The 22,833-nt window shown below is 42.0% G+C and overlaps 3 protein-coding genes across 4 annotated transcripts in view; 1 reads left to right on the top strand and 2 right to left on the bottom strand.

Moving 5' to 3' along the window:
• Window positions 1-5,745, top strand: part of Ift80 (intraflagellar transport 80) — a 166,211-nt gene extending 160,466 nt beyond the window's left edge. For both annotated transcript variants that reach the window (XM_045161163.1, XM_004652385.2), the window contains exon 20: window positions 4,801-5,745. In XM_045161163.1, coding sequence (XP_045017098.1) covers window positions 4,801-4,911 — 111 coding nt within the window. In that variant the 3' untranslated portion in view covers window positions 4,912-5,745. The remainder of the gene's footprint in view (window positions 1-4,800) is intronic.
• Window positions 5,746-15,712: 9,967 nt separating this feature from the next.
• LOC101612328 (transcription initiation factor TFIID subunit 12-like) lies at window positions 15,713-16,440 on the bottom strand. The gene has a single exon (XM_045130387.1). It carries the CDS (start codon window positions 16,383-16,385, stop codon window positions 15,975-15,977), a length of 411 nt encoding a protein of 136 aa, XP_044986322.1. The 5' UTR covers window positions 16,386-16,440; the 3' UTR covers window positions 15,713-15,974.
• Window positions 16,441-18,211: 1,771 nt separating this feature from the next.
• Window positions 18,212-20,762, bottom strand: C11H3orf80 (chromosome 11 C3orf80 homolog). Its single transcript, XM_045130060.1, has one exon. It carries the CDS (start codon window positions 20,760-20,762, stop codon window positions 20,019-20,021), a length of 744 nt encoding a protein of 247 aa, XP_044985995.1. The 3' UTR covers window positions 18,212-20,018.
• Window positions 20,763-22,833: the final 2,071 nt, after the last annotated feature.

Raw genomic sequence — 22,833 nt, 5'->3', positions numbered from 1 at the left:
GTGTATGTAGAGAGAGAGAGAGAGACTATATGTGTGTATGGACATGCCAGGGCCTCTAGTCACTACAAAAGAACTCCTGATGTATGCACTACCTTGTGCATCTGGCTTACGTAAGTCCTTGGGGATTGAACTTGGGTCCTTTGGCTTTGCAGGCAAGCGCCTTATCTGCTAAGCCATCTCTCCAGTCCCCATATGAATTTTGAGACTTTTTTTTTCTATCTCTGTGAAGAAAGTTGCTGGAATTTTTAGAGGTATTCCATTGAATCTATAAATTGCTTTTGGTGTAGAATAGCCTTTTTGTTTTGTTTTGTTTGTTTTTCAAGGTAAGGTAGCCAGGATGACCTGGAATTCACAATGTAGTCTCAGGATGGCCTTGAACTCATGGTGATCCTCCTACCTCTGCCTCTTGAGTGCTGGGTTTAAAGGTGTGCGCCACCATGCCCAGAAGAATAGCCATTTTTATGATGTTGATTCTTGTAGTACTTGAGCATGGGAGGCCTTTCCTTCTTCTTGTCTTCCTTGATTTCTTTCTTCAGTGTTTTTATGTTTTCATTGAATAAGTCTTTCACTTCCTTGGTTAATGATATACCAAGATAGTTAATTTTTTGTGGCTATTAAAAATGGGACAGCCGGGCTGGAGAGATGGTTAAGTGCTTGCCTGTGAAGCCTAAGGACCCTGGTTCGAGGCTAGATTTCCCAGGACCCACGTTAGCCAGATGACAAGGGGGCACACACATCTGGAGTTCGTTTGCAGTGGCTGGAGGCCCTGGCGCGCCCATTCTCTCCCTCCCCCTCTACCCCCCCTCTCTCTGTCACTTTCAAATAAATAAACAAAAATAAACCAAAAAGAAATGGGAGAGCCTCACTGATATCCTTCTCCATATGTTTATCTTTAGTGTATAGGAGGGCTACTAATTTTCCGATTTTTGTGTTGATTTCATATCCTGCCACTTTGCTGAGTTTATCACCTTTAGAAGATTTTTGGCAGAGGCTTTTGGGTCACTTATATTTAAAATCATGTAATCTGCAAATAGGGCTAGTTTGACTTTTTCCTTTCCCATTTTTCCTTTTATTTATTTCTCTTTAATTATTGTTAAGGGTAGGACTTCTAATATAATACTATGTTAAAGAGTGATAAGAGAGAGTGGGCAGCCCTTTCTTGTTACTGATCTTAATGGCTGCTCTTCGAGTTTTTCCCCATTTAGTATGATTTGGGCTTTAGATGCTTTATATATAGCCTTTATTGTGTTGAGATATAAACCTTCAATGCCTAGTCTCTCCAGTGTTTTGATCATGAAGTGATGCTGTATTTTGTTCTCTGCATCTATTGAAATGATCATGTGGTTTTTGTATTTATTTATGTGGTGTATTACGTTCATTGATTTCTGCATGTTGAACCATCCCTGCATCCCTAGAATAAAGCCTACTTAATCAAGGCAGATAATGCTTTTGATGTGTTCCTGGATTTTGTTTGCAAGGATTTTATTGACAATTTTCATATCTAGGTTCATCAGAGATATCATTCTATAATTTTCTTATGTCTCCTGTCTGTCTTTGGTATCATAGTAATGCTGGCTTCATAGAAGGAGTTTGAGAGCATTCCCTCTTTACCAATTGAGTGAAATTACTTTAAAAAAGTGGTTTCAGTTCTTCAGTGAAGGTTTTGGAAAAGTTTGAGAAGCATTGGTGTTAGCTCTTTTGTGAAGGTCTGGTAATATTCACCAGGGGATCCATCCAGGCCTGGACTATCTTTAATTGAGAAAAAAATATTTTTATAACTGCTTTAATCTCAATACTTTATTATGGGTTCTGTTTAAATAGTTTATCTCATTTTGCTTTAATTTTTGTAGATCATGTATGTCTAGAATTTATCTATTTCTTTCATACTTTCAAATATAGTAGAATATATGTTTTTAAGTATGTCCTTATGATTTTTTGAATTTCATTAATGTCTATTGTAATGGTTCCCTTTTTATCTCTAATTTTATTGATTTGGATGTCTTTTCTCTTGTTTGTTTGTTTGTTTATTTATTTATTTGAGAGTGACAGACAGAGAAGGAGAGAGAATAGGCATGCCAGGGCCTCCAGCCACTGCAAACAAACTCCAGATGCATGTGACACCTTGTGCATCTGGCTTACATGGGATCTGGGGAGTCAAGCCTCAAACCGGGGTCCTTAGGCTTCACAGGCAAGCGCTTAACCACTAAGCCATCTCTCCCGCTCCCCAATTCTTTGTTTTATTTATTCTTTGTGTTTTTTTTGGTTTTGTTTCATTAATTTCTGCCCTGATATTCATTATTTTTTTCTTCTACTCAGTTGTGCATGGCTTGTTCTTCTTTTACAAATTTTTTTGTTTATTTTTATTTATTTATTCATTTGAGAGTGACAGATAGAGAAAGAGGGAGGGAGGGAGGGAGAGGGGGAGAGAATGGGCGCATCAGGGCCTCCAGCCACTGAAAACAAACTGCAGATGCTTGCTCCACCTTGTGCATCTGACTTATGTGAGTCCTGGGGAATCGAACCTCAATCCATGGTCCTTAGGCTTCACAGGCAAGCACTTAACTGCTAAGCCATCTCTCCAGCCCTTGTCCTTCTTTTTTCTAAGGCCTTGTGGTGTAGCATTGTGATATATTTGTGGCCTCTCTAAGTTCTTATATGAATACCTAAAACTGTAAAATTTCTTAGGACTACCTCAATTATTATTTTTATGAAGGTGACCAAAATATCCATAATTTCACAGGAATTCAGGCATAATATACTGAAATATAAAAAATAAACAAATAACATCATCAATTTCTTGCACAAAAGAAAGAAGGCTTGGAAGTGATCTCAATATTTGTTAAATAGTAGATTCCCAAACGGATTGATTCTAATGAAATTAATTCCTAAAGAAATTCCTGATTATAGAAATATTCTCAAAGAAATTTCTCATAGAATGCAGGGACACAGCCTTTCTCAACTTCAAGCATAATAAACTTAGGAGAAAGATAGGTCTAGGCTAGGATAGGACAGACTGCATGGTAGATAAAAGAAAAACTAACAGATAAAGCAGTATTATGGGACTATGTGCCTCCCAGTCTTGTTCTCCTTTTCTTTCCTCAGATGGTTTTCCTAGTCTCTGCATGACCACCATGTCCTTATGTCACTTCCTACTTTTTTCATGACCAGCATATTCTTAAATCATTTCTGTTTCCATGTATGTTCTTTTTAGTTTCTTCACACCAACCACATTCTTACATCATCTCCTAGTTTCTTCAGGCATACCACACCTTCACATCACTTCCTAGTTCTTCTGGACCCCTACAGCCTTTCATCACTTTCTAGTTTCTTCTGGCCCACCACACCCTCACATCACTTCCTAATTTCTTCTGGCCCACCATACCCTCACATCACATCCTAGTTTCTTCTGGCCCACCACACCCTCACATCACTTCTTAGTTTCTTCTGGCCCACCACAGCCTCACATCACTTCTTAGTTTCTTCTGGCCCACCACACCTTCATATCACTTCCTAATTTCTTCTGGCTCACCACACCTTCATATCACTTCCTAATTTCTTCTGGTCCACCACACCCTCACATCTCTTCCTAGTTTTTTCTGGCCTACCACACCCTCACATCACTTCCTAATTTCTTCTGGCCCTCCACACCTTCACATCACTTCCTAGTTTCTTCTGGCCCACCAGAGCCTCACATCACTTCCTAGTTTCTTCTAGGACACCACACCTTTATATCACTTCCTAGTTTTTTTCTGGGACACCACACTTTTATATCACTTCCTAGTTTCTTCTGGCCTATCATACCCTTACATCATTTCCTAGTTTTTTCTGGACCATCACAACTTTTTATTACTTCCTAGTTTCTTTACTAGCCTCACAGTCTTGAATCACTTTCTAGTTTATTCATGACCCCTCCATCCTGATGCCACTTTAAGGGTTGTCACAGTGGAATCACAATGGGTAGAAAATGTTCAAAGGAAGTTAATGGTTCCCTGTCTTTTCAAATAGCTAGGCTTCTAAAGAAAATCAATATGTAAGATGTAAAGAGCAGACCTGTTGAAAACACGGTTTAGTTGCCAGAGCCCTGTCCATTTTCCTTTTGTTAAGGGGAGTGTGATCCGTTTCCCTTACCTTGTTCCTAGTGCTCCATGGGACTTCTTCAGTGTACAGCTGCAACTAGGCACTGGGGAGATGGCTCAGTGGGTAAAGTGCTTGTTATGCAAGCATAATGACCAGAGTTCAGACCCCTAGAACCCACATGAAATGTTGGATGTGGTGGCACACACCTGTAATCTTAATGCCGGGGTGGTGGCAATAGTGTTTTTTTTTGTTTGTTTTGTTTTTTTAAATCTAGGGCTTTTGGGCAGTATGTCTAGCCTAACTGGTGAGCTTGGTTCATTGAGAGACTTTGGCTTCAAAAGTAAGGTAAAGAGCAATTAAGGATGACACCTAACATCAACCTCTGGCCTCCACATATACACATGTGCACCCATACATATGGACATTTATACACATATATATGGCACATACACAAAGGAGATAAATAGCTTCAAGTAGATTTTGGTCTTTTGAATTATATCACGAGTCTTCCTTGTATCATGACTGTTCTCTTTGCTCTTATTCTTCAAGATGATTCATAGCTTGTCAGCATTTCTTCTTATTGACTTTTCTTTGATACTTTCCTTTCTCTCTTTTTGATTATATATTATTATATTATATATTTTTTATTTTTTCTTACTTCTCATTAAGCAAAAATGTCTTATACTATATAAGCATTTTTTTCTTTTTTTCCTTCTGTTGCAGCTCCAGATAGACTGGGAGAAGATTAAAGCTAAAATTGAAATGGAAATTGCTAAAGAACGAGAGAGGTCATCAAGCAGCCAGCCTGGCAAGAACTTGGGTCTGAAGCACTGAGTGCTATGCTCAACTGAAGAAGCTTTGACTTTAAGCTAATTCTGATTAACCAAAGAAGAGCATGTCTTAATGGCTACAGAAAAAAAAAAAAAAAAAACTATTAATTTAGGGTTGGGGTGTTGTTCAGTGGTAGAGTACCTGCCTAGCATGCATGACCAGCACTGAAGAAAGACAAAGAAAGAAAGAGGCATTATTTTCAAGTAATTGCATAAATACTTTCTGTATATTTAATACTAAAAGTATATTAAGACAAGTTAAACACAAAATAATGTAATTCCAAGCCAGGTGTGGTGGCGCATGCCTTTAATCCCAGCACTTGCGAGGCAGAGATAGGAGGATTGCCATGAGTTTGAGGCCACCCTGAGACTACACAGTGAATTCCAGTTCAGCCTGAGCTAGACTGAGACCCTACCTCAAAAAACCAATAATAATAATAATGTAATTCCATCTTTTATATTTTTTAAGTCTAATAATTAACAAAATATTTCTATATACTTATAGTCTAGAGTAGTGTTGATTACATTCTAGTTTTGTTCACAACTTTATTCCAGAATCTTAAGCATAAACAAACATTAGGGTCTGCAGAGATAGCTTAGCAGTTAAGGTGTTTGCCTGCAAAGCCAAAGGATCCTGGTTTGGTTTTCCAGGACCCATGTAAGCCAGAAGCACAAGGGCGGGGGCACATGCATCTGGAATTTGTTTGCAATGGCTGGATGCCCTGGTGCGCCCATTCTTTCTCTCTCTCTCAATTAATTAACTAACTAAATAAGTAAAGTATATATTTAAAATTTTAGTATTAATGTTGATAATAAAGCATTAACTGTTTAAAATGTATGTTAGTATTAATTTCTATTTTACCTATAGATTATAAAGTACTTCCAAAAGTTAATAAAGCAAAAATATACAGGGATAGACTTTTAAGAGTATGTTACAGAAATACATCAAAGCTGATGGCATTATTCATGTAACAAAAGCTGCAATCAACCCAAATGTCCATCAACAAATGAAAAAGTGTGGAATGTGGAATGAAATTCTGATACATGCTGCTCCATGAATGGATCTTGAAAATCTGATGCCACGTGAAATAAACCTACCACAAGAAGTCAAATTGTGTGTGTGTGTGTGTGTGTGTGTGTGTGTGTGTGTGTGTGTGTGTATTCTCAGTCCCCTAAAGATCAGATATATTCTTTGTTCATCACAGACTACCCCTGGACACAGGCTCTGAAAACCAGGTCAAAAGCCCAAGGCTAGGGAGCCATAGTCTCTAGGAGAGAACCTACTATTGTTCTGTTAAGTGGCTGTGTTATCCAACTGCCTCCTATATATTATCTATGTTTATGCCCATGGATTAGTTCTATTCTTGGCCCTAGCCAGAAAACCTTCTCACTCCCCCCCCCCTTTTTTCTTCCCAAGGTAGAGTCTCACTCTAGTTCAGGCTGACCTGGAATTCATTATGTAGTCTCAGGGTAGCCTCGAACTCATGGTGATCCTTTTACTTCTGCCTCCTGAGTGCTGGGATTAAAGGCATGCACTACTGCACCTGGCTTCCCCTCTGTTTTTTAACTCCTGACATGGGAGGCAGTTAATTCAGAGACTCATAGTTTGCCAGAGTGATGAAAATAAATGACCAATGAATGAATACTTGGTCCTACATGGAACATGTACATAATACCCTCCAGGGCTCCAGGAACATAGAAAAGATGGGGCAGAATGAATGTAAGAGCTGGAAGGTAGGGAGGAGAGCTGTGGAAACTGTAGTCAGGGCATGACATCATTGCACTCATGAACTTATAGCAGCTGTGGTTACCTGCTCATGATGGGGCCAGTCAACAATCTATTAAGGATAGGGATGGGGCTTTTGAGGTCATGCCCCTCTCTGAAGAGCTAATAACAGTTACTGGTTGCTGGGGAGGGAAAGTCATTCTCTTCCATGGCATACCTAGTAGTAAGTGATGAGAAGGATTACAGTGGCACTGGGGGAGGGACAAGGAAGGTCATTGTGAGGTGCATGTAATTGAAATCCAATATATATGTATGAAATGTCAAAAATAATAAAAATAGCACTAGAAAATATTTTGGTTTTGGCCAATAAGTATGCTACATAAATACTATTTAGATACATTCTACACTTTTAGTCTATTTTACTTACTAATTATTTTAAATTTTCTTGTGTGTGGGGTGCACACCTGGGCCTCTTGCCACACAAACACACACCAGATACTTGCACTACTTTTTATGTCTGGTTATTTGGCTGACTTCAGAACTTAATGCAGGCCTGCAGGCTTTGCAAGCAAGCTCCTTTAACCACTAAGCCATTACCTTCCCAGCTCTCTTATAGTCTTATGCTGGAAAAATTGGAATTACAATGTATATACCACAAAAGGATATTATATAGTAATAACAATGCATAGATACATGTTATTTACTAAAAATTCCTTATTAGATTATTCTACAAATAGTATTGTGGGAAATCACCTGCAGGGTCTAACCCCATCTGCAGATAGGATTGTGGAAAATCATTTGTCAGGATCTAACCCTATCTGCAATACCAAAGACAAGGTGATGAGCTGTTGTATATACTCACCATCTTCTCTTGCCTTAGCTTGTATAACTTGAGCATCTTCTGTTTAGCAGTAAATGACCACTGGGCCAGAAAATGTATCTGATTCTCATAACTGTTTGTAGTCTCTGACAAAGTCATGTTTTATTCTATCGGCTTCCCTCTAATTCTACTCTGTCCCTCTTACTGGACCTCAGCTTTTGGAATCCCATTATATGGCCATCAACCCTGTGGGTCATATCCTTACCATGCACACTGCCCAGTTTTTAAATGTAAGAAATTTTAGGATATACTTTTGAAAAATACCTATTTCAATGCAATTTAGAGAAATTCAATTTTTTAGATCCTCTCACATGTTCTAGATTATCTAAAATGCTCTTCTACTCAAATACTGTTGTGGGAAACTTTTCCCCTGGGATAATGCAAACTTATGCCTCCGCACCAACTAGGACTCAGATGGCAGGCCAAAGTTCGATTGTACCAGTAGTAGTGCAGTGAACCAGTGAGTTTTAGTGGTGGGGTTACTTACAGAAACGTGGAGCCCCCAAAAGCAGCTGTTTTGATGGGGCTCCCTTTGTCAAGATTACTTGTCGGATGCTCCTACCTCATCCACACTGAGAAGTCTCATCCCATCCTGAATGATAACTTTCCTGTGGTTGCTTCTAAAAGCTCCTTGTCCTTGTCCAGGAGTATGGTACCACAGAGCAGCACTTCAGTAGGGTTCACAGTGTCAGGATTACCCCTGCAAATGCTCCTCCCTCAGCCTTGGGTTTAGCACTTTGTTCCTTAATCTTTTACTGGCTGTATACTCTTATCTCCCCCTGAGGTCACCAGACTGCATATGTTATTGTATACAGCTGGCACAGTGTGCCTGAGATCTCAGGCGGGGGTCTGATGACCCTCCACACATTCTTCTCTCATCAGTTGTCCCAGCTTTTGATAAAAGCTAACAAACTTGTTTCCTGATATTTATTTATTTATGTATTTGAGAGAGAAAGAGGTAGAGAGAGAGAGAATGGGCGAGCCAGGGCCTCCAGCCACTGCAAACGAACTTCAGACTCATGTGCCTCCTTGTGCATCTGGCTTACATGGGTCCTAGAGAATTAACAGGGTCCTGTAGCTTTGTAGGCAAGCATCTTAACCACTAAGCCATCTTCTCCAGCCCTTTAATTTTATTTATTTATTGTTTTCTGCTTTTAACGTGGAGGAATTTGGCTGTACAACAAATAGCTACAGTGAAGCAACTTTTCTATTAAAACGTTTTAGAGCTGGAGAGATGGCTTAGTGGTCAAGTTGCTTGCCTGCAAACCCATAGGACCCAGGTTCAACTCCCCGGGACCCACAAAAGCCAGATGCATAAGGAGTTCATTTGCAGCAGCTGGAGGCCCTGGCTCACCCATTCTTTCTCTCTCTCTCTCTCTCCCTCCCCCCCCAATAAAAAAATAGGAACGTTAAAAATATATATATTTGAGGGCTGGAGAGATGTGTCAGCAGTTAAAAGTCCTTTCCTGCAAAGCTTGATGGCCCTGGTTCAATTTGTAAAGCCAGGTGCACACGGCTTTGTTTGCAGTGGCAATGATATGGGGTGGGGGAGCAAGATAGATTTTTTTTTTCCAGGTAGGTGGTAGGTAGATAGGGAATGGCCCATGGAGACGTGGATACCATTTTGCCTGCTCTGGCAAGAGTAGAAACCATATCTGATCCAGTCTTATCCAAGATGACTATAAGCAACAACTCCTCAGCAACAGCTTCTTGCTTCTTCCTCAAGTTTTCCTGTGGGCTGGCCCTTCCTGAGTCAGCCTCTAATCACTATAAAGTGACCTTCTTTATCTTTCCTCATTAATGTGTTTGAAGTCTATCCTGTCAGATACTAGGATATACCTGCTTGTTCCCTAGCCCATTTGCTTGAAATGCCATTTTCCATCCTTTCACCCTAAGATAATGTCTATCTTTCATGGATATGTGAGTTTCTTGGAGGTAACAAACAGAAGGGTCCTGCCTTTTAATTCAGTCTACAACCCTGTGTCTTTTGGTTGGGGCATTGAGGCTGTTACTATTATGAAGTATTATTGGAAGGTGTGTATTTATTCTTGCCATTTTTATTGCTTTGTAGTACTGCCTGTTTTTCCTTTACTCTCTTATATTAACTGCTGTTTGAGTATATTTTTTTCCCTCCTTTCTCATGTATGTACTTTTCTTTCATTTCAGCATGAAGGATCCCTTCAAGTATTTCCTGTAGAGCTGGCTCAGTGATCATATATTCCTTTAGCCTGTTTTTGTTTTGGAAAGTCATTATTTCTCTGTCAATTATGATGAATGGCATTGCTGGATATAACAATCTTGGAAAACAGTTGTTATATTTCAGAACTTGGAATATGCCATTCCAAGCCTTTCTGGGTTTTAATGTTTGTGTTAAATAATCTGCTCTTATCCACATGGGCTTTGTCACTGACTCTATGGGCTAGTGTTTCCAGCTTTTTTCACCTTTCTCCATGACACTTGTTCCTCAGCATCAAGATAACCTCTTTCCACCTTCCCAATTTGATTTACTCTGTTACTCTAAGGCCTTCCTTCCAGGCATATGTCTTTTCTGCTACCCTGTTTTTCCTTCTACTGCGTCGCTGCAACCAAAACCAGTCATTAACATCAGTTTATAGGGTTCTTAACCTTTTGCTTTTCATATATTCTTTCTAAATGAAATACTTAGTGCACATGACTAACTGGAAAAGTCTTGAAGTTGCCACAAAAGTATTTGAACTTCACCAAAAAAAAAACAAAAAAAACCAGTGTCAACCCTTGTGTGTCCATTCAATTAATATGGGAAGTACATGTTTATGTACTATGTCAAGGACTCTACACATTACCTTCATCTTCATAATACTCCTGGGACAGATACTCTTTCCACTTTACAAATGGGAAAACATGAAAACAGGTTCAGAAAAGTTAACTTATGACCAGATTTACCAAGGCAGGCAGACTCCACAGCCCAACTTGCAACCACTGTTATCCTACTGAAATCTTAACAAATCAAATTCTACCCCAAAATTTAGATCAATCTTAACTTAGGAGTGTTCTGTGTTTGTGTTTTATATAATCAGCAGTGGTATGGAATATTCTGTTTTTCTCTTTTTTTATACTAATATAAAATCAATTATTTCACTGTTAACACTGGGCATGACTTACTAGCTAATTTAAAAAAATGTTTTCAACTTTAAAAGTTAACTCAGATAATAAATGAAATGGAAAGAAATTTCAGTCTTTTTTTCAAACATCTAAGATTTTATCTATTAAGTGTGTCTCCATACTACAAAGAATTTGAAGTCATTATAGATTCCTAGCATAAACTTTTTCATATTTTCAATAGTACTTCATTTAAATAGCAAGTAATAAATAGCTGCCATTTTGTTTGCAAAAATCTAAAAGTGATGTGAACATAATGTTATGCAATAACATTGATAAAATGTTCTGCAAGGTCAAATCAGTGATATGTGGACCTATTTAGTGGGCATCATGAGCTCTGGAGTCAGGTTGGATCTGCCTCCTGGATCTTCTATGTGACTATGTGACTCTGAGCACTCTATTTGGCCTTTCTGAGGTGCATTTTTGTCATCTGTAAAGTTGAATTAATAAACTTCAGTTCCTCCTGCTGTTGAATTTTAATGAATACATGTGAAATGTCTAGCCCAGTGCCTGGTATATGTAAGCATTCACTGTATTACAGCTATTATTAATATTTTATCATGATAAAATGAAGTGGTACCTCCACAGCATGTCATGGTTGTAGTGTCATTTTCATATTAATCTTTTAGTTTTAGATTTTGCCTATTAAGCACATCTCCCTCCTACAAAGAATTTGGAATCAATATAGACAGGACCCACTCTAAGAAAAGCTACTAAGTGTTAAATGAAAGCAAGCTAGAAATATTAAGCTTATTAAAATGAACTGCCAGAATTCGAACTAAAAGCTTCAAAATTTCACTAGCCAGGGGCTGGAGAGATGGCACAGTGGCTAAGATGCTTGCCTGTGAAGCCAAAGGACCCAAGTTTGATTTCCCTGTACCCACATAAGCCAGATGCACAAGGTGGCCATGCATCTAGAGTTTGGTCGCAGCAGCTGGAGGCCCTAGTGCACCCATTTTTTTCCTCTCTTTCAAATAAATAACAAAAATTCACTAATTATACCATTAATTATAAGTACATTATAATGTCTACTAAAGCAAAATTAACTGCCCACCAATGGCTTAAGAGCACTCCACAGAAGAAAGTGGAGCCTGAAGACACATTCATGTCCCTTAAGAGACTTGGAAAAAAAGAGACAAGAAAAGCTGGAAGCGGTACAAGATCTGGCAGGTATCAGCTCCTGCAAACACACACACACGCACGCACGCACGCACACGGGAAGAATGCCTTCTACTTTATGAAGAGATAAACACTCCATGAGCCAGATCCAGCAAAATCTCCAAGAGCCCTGATGAAAAAGCTGAGACCACCTGAAATAAAACTAGACTGGCAGCTACCACAAATTCCAACTTCAAAACTATAGGAAAAAGTAGATGGCAAGAATGACAACAAGGCACTTAGGATCAATCCAGAGCCAAATCTAGAACCATCGGGACAATAGGCATCAGGAGGCTGCTGAGAACACCTTATACAAAACCAGAAACCATGGAAGAACTAGCAGTTCTCAGAGTTCCCACAAATACTGAGAATAAGATAATAAGTAGTGACAATGTCCATGGAAAGATAAGGAATACTCCAAAGTTAAACCAGCACTGATGAAAATGAAAGCACCCAGAGATCCCCAGGAATAACTGAGGAAATGCTACCAAAAGACCTGACAGGCATCAAGGAACCTATGGAAATACCAAAGGAAGCAATGCAGACAGGTAAATGCATTAGGGCAGCCAGAACTTCCTGTCTCCCAAATGGGAATACAGAAAAGGCAAAACTGCATAGATTGCTTAAGATGCTCAGAGAAAAGGCAGAATCTGTGAAAGAGACAATGGGGATCAAAGGCCCTGTGGAAACAACAGTATAAGCCTAGAAGCAGAGAAGACAACAGCAAACATTCAGGGAAGCTCCTGGAAAGACGCGACAGTCCATTGAATCTTCAACAGTAATTAAGAAACTTCTGATAACTTCTGTGGAAAAGACAACCCACGGGAGACTTGAGAAGCACCCTCAGACAAAGTAGCAGAAGGAAAGGCAAGGGAAGGTTGACAGGTGTGAAGAACCTGCTGCTACCTCCAAAGTAGAAAGCGAGAGTAGAAAGTCCAGCTGGCAACAGGAAACTGCTAAAAGCCTCTCAGATATGTCCAACAGCAGATATAGCAAACATAACAAGGCTCATGGAAACTCTAAAAAAACTTGCTTACAGGAAATCCTTATCACTGATTAGCCTGTATTATAGAAATTATAAGAAAATAGTTGCCCTGAAACACCTGAAATGAAAGATGTGGAAACTTGGCTGGAGTGCTTCCTGTGCACACATGAAGGTCTGTGGGAACCTGGGACCATCCGAGTTTGAATCTACAGAATTCACATTTGTCCATAACCCCCCTGCCTGCGGGGGAACAGAGACGAGAATCCCTGGCTTATGAATAGCAAGTTCCATAATCGGTGACAGAGACGGTCACAAGGAAAAACAGGATAAATAATGAAGTGGGACACCCAGTGTTCTTTAGCCACTGCAGGCAAACTGTTGGGGTGCTGCAAGGGAGATCATGGTGCACCACACATCTCTACTCAAGAAAGCCCAGTATGAAAAAAAAAAGTAGAACATACAGAGTTCTTGTGCTCTATTAGGGTTCAAGTTGATTGTGCAAGTTTTCAGTCAGAAGAAAATATGGAAGGCCATCCAAAACCCAGCAAAAGCAAACCTGAGTCAAGCAATAGTTAATAATTTACTGAGACTATGAAGGAAAAAAAAAGTACTTGAAGACTTCTTGGTACACAAATACTCAAGGCAGAATTCAGGTAATGACAATGCTTGGAAGGCAAATAGAGTGGGTGTGAAGAAATATTGGTGGCCTCGAACTCATGGTGATCCACCTACCTCTGCCTGTGCTGGGATTAAAGGCGTGTGCCACCACGCCCCACTTGTGGCTTATTTTTATAAATCAATTGTACAGTTCTCTAGCTTGAACTTTGTAGATGACAATGCCAATCACCATGTCAAAAGGCTGGACATACCATTTGAAGGGGCAGATACTTTTAAGACAGAATAATAATCAAAATTAATTTTTATCTGGTAACATCTTTAGTCAATACTGAAGACAAAACACAAACTGAAGAAAAACAAGTGAATCTGAAAGGTTCTAATGCTTTGATGAAACGAATGTCATCAACAAAGTAGCTAACTATAAAATAGTTCTTCAGATAAAACCTATAGTGGGAAGCTGACTCATAAGTTAAAGGCACTTGATTACAAATCTATTGGCCCAAGTTCAACTCCCCAGCAAGCATGTAAAGCTAGATGCAAGTGGGGCATGCATCTATGATCCCCACATGCCTATGACAGTGGGAGGAGGATCCAGCAGAGCCCACAGCTCACTAGACTGATGTTCCTTTGCATCTAGCAGTTTGTTGGTAGCAGCAAGAAACCCTGTCTCAAAGGAGGAGGAGCACAGACACCTTGCAGCTGTCCTCTGTACTCCTCACTCATGCCCACCCACACCCCAGAAATAATAAATCTACAGTGGGAATTCAAGTCATTATAATTTTAAGATAATGTGGAAGCAGAAGTAAATGCAATGTAAAGTTAGAGGTCACTCACTTGTAGTCTACCCAATACAACAGAGATATTGTATGTAGAGGAAGTTGAGTAACAGCCCGTGCTGGTACAGTGGTCCTTCCTAAATCAAGTTACCTTTGAGGTCTCCAGGCTTAAAGTTTACAAAGATAGAAGGATTGGATCTTTCGTGTAGAACAACAAGTAGAATGTTTGTGAGCAAGGATGGGCAGGAAACAGTTCCCCATTACTTAGGTAAAATAATCCACATAGAGGAAACCATAAAGAAAAGTGTGAGAAAATCAAAAGAAAGATTCAGCAGTCCATGAGGAAGCAAAGTACTTGAGATCCAGAAACCAGGTTAGATCCGTGTCAGTACACAAATGCAAAGGTCAAATCTTTTGCTCTAATAGAGCAGAGGATACACATGGGGCAAGGGAAGAAATAAGAAGTGTTGGGAATCTCTCCCAGTACAACTAAGAAAGGAACAACAGAAAAGGTAGTAGCAAGTCATGATTGATTGTGTTTGAGACACAGAAACAGATCTTCACTGAAGATGTTCATCCTTCACCCAGAATAACAGAGACAAGTTCTACTTTTTTTAAAAGAAAAATATACAGTCCTCTAATGGTTTAAGAGGAACAAACATGTCACTCAAATTAGAAAAACCTACAGAAAGAAGGCACATGCAAACTGTAAACAAAAGAAACATGGGAAAATACTGACTTACCAAAAGAAATTCTGTGCAAAGGGCAAAGCTATAACTTGAGTGGTATTAGATTATAGCAATGTATGCTGTGTGGACTTTCTTGAGATGCTTTCGAGGAAAAACTTCTCATGAAAATCCAGAGCAGGAAAATGCACAGAGAACATAAGAATTGTAAGAGGGTTGGGGTGTGGTGGCACATGCCTTTGATCCCAGCATTCAGGAAGCCAAGGTAGGAGGATTACTGAGAGTTTGAGGTCACCCTGAGACGACATAGTGAATTCCAGATCAACCCCGGGCTAAAGTGACCCTACCCAAAAACAAGCATACAAACAAACAAGAATTATAAGAGGGCCTGGGAAGATGACTCAGTGGTTAAAGGCACTTGCTTGCAAAGCCTACTGACTTGGGTTTGATACCCTAGTACACACGTAAAGCCAGATACTCCTCTCACCCTGTCTCTCTCTCTCTCTCTCATTTTCTCACTGTCTCTCACTTGCTCTATCTCCTCTCCATCTGCTTGCAAATAAATACATAAATAAAATATTTGTTTTTTTGATTAATAATTTCTTTATGCTGGAAAAGCAAATCAAATTCATATTCATATAAACACTGACGTTACAAAGTACAGGGGAAAGAGAAGGAATGAGGAAACAAACCCTTTACAAATCCTGCTAATACTGTCTCACCCAACACGAGCATAATGCTTTGTCCTACATTCAGTCACTTATATAATAAACCACAAATACAGTTTTCTCTGGAAGATGCACTGCTCCTCTTTGAGATGGTGGGGAAATAGGACCAGAGGTGAGGGTAGGAGGCTTTATTCTTTTGGCAGATCTTCTCAGTCATTATAGATATTGCTGCACTGTTAACAAAAAAATATATGCTTCTCTGTAAAGCATTTTAAAAAAATTCCAAGGATGAGATGGCTGAGGTCTCAGCTCAAGTATCTCCAAATGCATTGTTGTCCATTCCCTGATCTTTCCCTGTGTTATTTCTTCGTTGTTTTCCAGATCAATGCCATTCTGTTTATGAGCTTCTGTCCTGCAAGCTTTTTTATAGGGTCAGATTTCTTCAGAGCCAGATCCTGCGATCCACATGCTCCAATGGCACTCTAGATGTAACTGGACATCTTTCACCTCTAAGATGCTGGACTTGCGGTGTCGTGCAAGTTGGCAGGCAGCTGTCACCACACTGTCAATAAAGTCATCAGCAATCTGTAACAGCATCTCCTCTACATCTTCATCCAACTGCTCATTAGGATCCACTTCTCTTACTAAGTCCTCTAATTTCTTCTTGGTTAATACCTGATTGTTTTCAGGGCTAAGACAACCTCCTGTCCCCAGAGTGCCTGGAATCTTTACCACAGTAGTGCCATTGGCCATGGAACCTTGTGGAGGGGTGCTGGCTGGTTCCTGTTTTATGGATGAGAAATTGGAGAGGTTGATTAGAGCTGAGGGGCCAAACTGGTTCATAATCTGCCAAGCCTTGGACTTCAATTCATAGAGCTTATCTTTCTTTTTGGAGCTGTGAGGACCAAGGCCAATTAGAGACGGCAGCGTCTCTCTCCCCATGATATGGGGAGACTGCCCCAGTGAAGCTTTCCTCTCAGTAGCTGGTCTGACTGTGCGGCCCTGCCTGAGTACTTCTGGCCAAATAAAATATTTTTAAAAAGAATTGAGGGCTGGAAAGATGGCTTAGCGGTTAAGTGCTTGCCTGTGAAGCCTAAGGAACCTGGTTCAAGGCTCAATTCCCCAGGACCCACGTTAGCCAGATGCACAAGGTGGCGCATGTGTCTGGAGTTCATTTACGGTGGCTGGAAGCCCTGGCGCGCCCATTCTCTCTCTCTCTCTTTACCTCTTTCTCTCCGTGTCTGTCGCTCTCAAATAAATAAGTAAAAATAAGCGACAAAAAAATTTTAAAAAAAGAATTTGAAAAGATCAAGACAATGCAGATCTTGAACTAAAAGTTGACAATGATAGAACTATGTGAAAGAAAGGATGGCTGTTTTTTTCAAGTCATATTTTGGTTGATAATATGCCTTCTGTCCATCCACCAGCTATCAGCTTTTTCATTATTGATGAAAGAAGAAAATAAACTGTAAACCATGAAGCCAGGTATCAACTTGCCAAATATTCTACTGATTTGTTTATGAAACTATTTAGAGACTTGACTTATCCTTCAAAATAAAATTCAACACATATCATTGTTTCTCTCAACCTGGAAATGCAAATTATTTAAAGTTCATGAAATTTTTACAAAAGTTAATTGAGAATATCGTATAAATCTGAACTCCATGTTTGTCTTTATCATGTATCAATCTCCTTTATTAATTCCATTTGAGAGAAACTGTATACAACCAGATACATTAAGGTACTTAGCATACTGCCTTGTAAATTTCTGTGATGCTATTTCTTTAATATTCCCTTTGGCCTTTACAATTGCATCTGGTTTTCCTTATATAGTACACTTTATGCCCTTTGGCATAATTGCCAATACCATTTTCCATGGTTGATGTGTCCTCGCATTTGCAGAAAGTGGCAATTAAGGGCCTTGAAAACTCACTGTATCTCAAGAAGACATTTCCCCTTTGGTGATGATATTGGGCCTCCATCACAGATTGCTTCCAAGCAACTGGTGATACGTGTGCATGCTGGCCACTGTGAACATACTTGACTATGTAGATCCATCATGTTTTCTACATTTTAGATGGGTTGTCATATTCAGAACTACTATTTCCTTATTCATGAGAAATCAGGGAAAATAAGAGGTGCTTGAAATATTTTGGTATTTGGAAATCAGGAGAAAGGGCTCAGTACTGCACAGCTATTGGCATTCCTAAGAGTGTTTATTTAAGATATAAGTATCCTAAAATTAAACTAAGTTTCCACATTATTTCCTCTAATACCCCAGTTTATTTGAATGATGGGTAGTAGTCCTGGTGAGTACATACAACAAACTTAGAGTATTTGAGAAAGATTAACATATGTGAGTATTCAGCATAATCAGTTTTGATTAAATCTTGTGTCATTCTCAAACTAATATATCCTGAACTCCTGATGCTTTGTCAATTCACAGTTTAAAACTGGTTTTAAACAACATATACATACTTATATTTTAATATATTACTGCATAGTCACAAATCATAACATTGTACAAAGAGAGCTGGGTGTGGTGGCTCACATGTGTAATTCTCAAAGTTGGAAAACTGAGGCAGGAAGATTGCTTCAAGGTTGAGGTCAACCTGGGTAGCAGAGTGAGGCCCTGTCTCAACAAAACAAGACAAAAATGCACAAAGAAATATTTTAGTGCCTTTTCAATTTTAATATACTTCAAATGATTTTCTTTAATGATTAGGTCAGTAGCTTCTAGAAGTTTAAAACAAACCATTCTCTTTTGTTACAATGTACACATTAAAAGTTTTGCAGGACTGTCAGACTTTTTCAACCAGCCTTCAAAAACTTCAAGTAATCCAAGTTTCTTCCACTACCAGTCAGGTGTGTTATGACTTCTCAGGACTGAGCAGCTTCTGCAATTACAAGGAAACCTACAACCATGTGGATAAACTTTCTCTGTGACTACTGACATTTACCCTTCTCCAGAGAAATCTGGATTTGTCATCTTTCTTTTCCTTCTATGGTAGTCATGAGCTGCCATAACTATGTGACATACAATGTATATACTGTACATAGACAATACCATATGTACACTATACACCATGCATTAAAACATGTCATTACTTTTTTTGCTTACAGGAAATGTCACAGAACTAATGACTTTCTTTTTCAAAAAGATAAGTAGTCTGAATTCTTCTGTAGCACATTACTGCAAAAGTATGGCTTTAAACAAAAATTTCAATTCCCAAATTCCAATATTTTGAATTAAACTGCAGAATGTATTCCAGATGGAAAATGGAAGAAAGTGCAAGACTTCTTGCGTCATGGTATGACATACACATATCAGAGATTTCTACATACAATGATGCAATAAATGATGCAATTAAGACTTAGACTACACTATGTATAGTTATTATAAAAGGTTATATATTATGCCATAGTACTAAAAATAAAATATATTCTCAAATGCTGAAAATAAGGTATCCTTCATGTTTTTATGTCACGATTCCTTGTTTAACCATGTCTCCCCTCCCCCCATTTTAAATGAAATAATGTCCAACATTTTGTTAACCAATAATGGCAGAAGGTGAGCATATTCCTGACCTAAAATAAAAAAAAATTAAACAAAACACAAATACAGTGATAATACAATTATCCTTTCAATTTGTTGACCTGCCTTTCAGCTGCTTTCAATACATGATGCAAATAGAAAAATAAAAGCCAAAATAAACACCGTCTCAGTTACTGAAAAATCCAAAGTTCAACCATACCATAGTATGAATACAGTCTGGTGTAAGTAGTTGCTGTGTCCTAAACTGGTACAGCCTTCTTAACCATAGTCATGGTACGCCCACCTGACTGTGAGCCCGTATGACTATCTGCTTGGCCAAGCACTGACGGGGTTTCTGGGAGCTATTCCATCACTCCCTGTGCTGCTCCCAGACCTCCCCCTTCCCGGGCGCAACACTCGCTAGTTGCGGGTCGTATCCAATGGCTCTGGGCCACCTGTCCATCCCGGGAGACCATGACCTGTCCAGACTGGAGGGACAGGAGTAGAACCCCGCTCCTTCCTCAACCGTCCTTCTCCAGACCGACGCGCCACAGGGCTCATAGGTTCTCTTGCACGCGGGAAGCAGGCACTTACGAAGGAACCCAAGGGAGGCAGAGCAGAGGGCGGGAACGCCGCCTAAGTGACCCTGGGGGTTTGTCCGCGACCACTGCCCCCTCTGAGCGAGCCCAACTTTTCCTTGGGTCGACAGAAATTCAGGAAAACATAAGATCCCAGATGTGGCGGGGGGGGGGAAGGGCGGCGGGAGGGGTGAAGCAGAAGGAGGAAGAAGACCCGACCCCAACCCAGACGCGGGGCAACAGGCTTTGCAAGGGCACTAGGCGTGGTCAGTGGCGGCCACAGGCACACTCACAGGGCGTGCCGCCCCGAGTTCCCAGCCTGTCCAGGTCTAGGTCCGCGCGCTCCCAAGGGGCCCGGGACGCTCAGATGAGCGGGAAGCGACCCTGGCCGCCGTCGGCGTCCCCGGCCCCGCCGCCTCGCGGACGGCCGAGCACCGACACGGGCAGCACGACCTCGGGGGGGCCGAGTTGCTGCAGCCGCATGGACTCCTCGTAGGTGGGCAGGTACTTGACCTCCTCATAGCTGGGCAGCTGCAGGAAGACTGGCGGGACGGCGCGCAGCTCGTGCTCCGAGGCTCCGGAGGGACCTAGGCGTCCTCCCCGGCCCCGGCCGCCGCTGTCCAGCAGCGAGTCCTGCGAGCCCGCCGCCGCCTCGTCTCGCAGCAGGGCAGGCGAGTCGTCGTCGTCGTCGTCGTCGTCGGGCGGACCCGAGGTCCCCGGGGGCCCGGCGCTCCCCGGTGGCCCGGAGCGTCCCTGCCCGGGGCGCGCTTGGCCACGCGGGTACCTGCGAGGGCTGGGGCAGATGATGCGCTGCAGGAAGTAGCCGATGGCGAAGAGCACGAGTAGGATGAGCAGCCCCGAGAGCTTGCGCACGAACCAGCCCACGTTGTCCAGGAAGGCGTGCAGCGGCAGCTTGCAGCAGCGCACGGCCGTGGCGTTGGCCGAGTCGCAGCAGCGCTCGCGCTCGCCGCACGCCAGCTCGGCGCAGCCCCCGCCGCCCCGCGAGGGCGCCACCAGCGCCAGCGCCAGCAGCAGCAGCAGCGGCAGCAGCGGCGGCGGCGCCGGGGCCGGCGACAGGCCCTCGGCGGTCACCCCGGGTCCCCACATGGCCCGCGCGGCCACCGTCCGTCCTACGGGCCGCGAGCCTCGGGGCTCCCCCGTCTGTCAGTCCGTCCGCACGCTGCCTGCGCTCCCCGCGCACGCCGCCTCGCGGGCCCCGGCTACCTGCGGCGGGCCGGCCGGCCGGACCCGTCCCTGGGCCACGCTCTGGCGGGAGGAGGAGCCCCAGGCGCGCCGGGCCCGCGGGAGGCGGCTGCTGCTCGCCTACCGGAGCCTCCCGGGAGCTTCAGAGCTCAGCGCAGGGCGCCCGGCCTCCCGGAGACCCTGCGCGCGTGGTGTCCCGAGACGTCCCCAATCGGCGAAGGTGGCCCGTGGGCCGCCCCGGGTATCTTGGTCCCAGCCGGCCGCGCTTGTCCTCCCCGCGCCCGGCACCCTTTGGCACTGGAAGGGTTAACGTGCCTTGCTCAGTCCGGGAGCCCCTTGATCTTGATTAATTCCGCCGTGGCGCTCTGTCCCGCCAGACGGGAGGGGGCTCTCGTTGGCGTAGGTGTCTCGGTTGTAAGTGATTGGATTTCCCCAGGAATGTTATTTAAATGGACTTGCGCCTGGGTCTCGCTTACCATCTTTCTTGTGATCTTTCTGATTAAAAATGGATGATGGCCCTTAGTGGCTAGTGCAGCCCCACTGCTTGTCCTAGAGTTTGGGGGTGGGAATCTTTGGTGTCAACTAGGTCCAGGGTGCTGGGGAGGCTGGACCTCTAGGAAACCCCCAGAACAGGTAAGAGAATTCCTGGGAGACACCGCCACAGAAGTCGCTCCAGGACAGAGAAAGCAGTCACTCTGTTCAGGTGACCTGAGCTAAAAAAGAGGAGAGAGGCTCATATGACAACCCCGCCCCCAACTGAATCCGAATGATAGAGCAGGAATTAGTATATTTGACATATCTGAAATGTCAGAGGGGAGCTTTAAGGTATCGGACACGTTTCTGAGCATAGATCTGCTTCTGAAGGTCTTCTTCAAGGTTATTCTTGCTTGCAAAGTTTGATTTTAAAGGAAATCTATCTATGCTTCCACTTAGCACTCGCGACAAGTCACTGTCCCCTGGGGAAGCCCCTTATTGCACACTGGAGGAACAGCAGCTACTGTGGTCCCTAACTCGCAGCAACATCTGCGGATTGGTGGAGCCCCTCGGAGCCAGACTACAAAGAAGTCAGGGGCTTGACATTGAATAAGGCAGCCTAGGCAAACCACCACAGCAGGACTCCCTGAACAGAAACTAAGAAATTCCAGGGTCATTGTGAGAATACAGGGAAATAAGGAGACAGTATTTTATAAAACTGTGGGGTAGTAGGATAAAAGCAAGCTTTCTCTCTTGAACAAAAAAATGACCAAGAAGATTGGAGTGGGAGCTGATTGCTGGGTTTACATGAAAACATTTGTACTATTTTTACTGCTGGGAACACTCATACTCCAAATTGATGCTTTCTCCTCACCTAGTAGCTTCCCTCACTTAGACAAGAGTCTGTGAAGCTTCCTTGAGCCCTGGGTTTGTCTAAGCTCTCCCGAAGCCATAACACTTCTCTGGCCACAATCCATTTCCTCTGCGAGGAGACTTATTTTGTCAAGCTAGACTGACAGTGCTTCCAAACTCTAGTAAGATCTTGAGATGGAAGTGACTGGTTTTGAGATAGTAGAAGTGTCTCAAATTATTCTTTCTCCTATTCTTTCACCGAATTTACATTGAATATGCTCTATATTTGAGGAACCCTGCTAGAATGCTCACCCTAACAAAAAGTTGATGTCCTCAAGGCATGACACCCCCCACGTCTGCACCCTATCTTCAGCTGAGCAGAGTGAAAGAGAGATTCCCCAGAGGGAAGGCAACGGAAATTTCCTTCTTCCTCATGACTTGGTCTGACTTTCAAAAAAAAAAGGATGAATTTCAAATATTCTCAGGGATAGGGTAGTTCATGGCTTAAGATCAGGCCTGTATAATACTGAAAGAAATACCAATACCTCCTGGGATTTTTAAAATTATCTATCTGAGTTTTAGGACTTCAGCCAGTTACAGTAGAAACAATGACAGAAGTAAAAAAGGAGAGGTGTGGCTGTTGTTGATA

The sequence above is a fragment of the Jaculus jaculus genome, chromosome 11 (assembly GCF_020740685.1).
Source record: "Jaculus jaculus isolate mJacJac1 chromosome 11, mJacJac1.mat.Y.cur, whole genome shotgun sequence".
NCBI classification, from domain to species: Eukaryota; Metazoa; Chordata; class Mammalia; order Rodentia; family Dipodidae; genus Jaculus; species Jaculus jaculus.
This window is presented reverse-complemented; position numbering and strand designations above follow the sequence as displayed.

What these genes read in the sequence shown, in the direction of transcription:
- C11H3orf80 (XM_045130060.1), bottom strand. Translation starts at nt 20,762, where the DNA reads ATGTGGGGACCCGGGGTGACCGCCGAGGGCCTGTCGCCGGCCCCGGCG.
- LOC101612328 (XM_045130387.1), bottom strand. Translation starts at nt 16,385, where the DNA reads ATGAACCAGTTTGGCCCCTCAGCTCTAATCAACCTCTCCAATTTCTCA.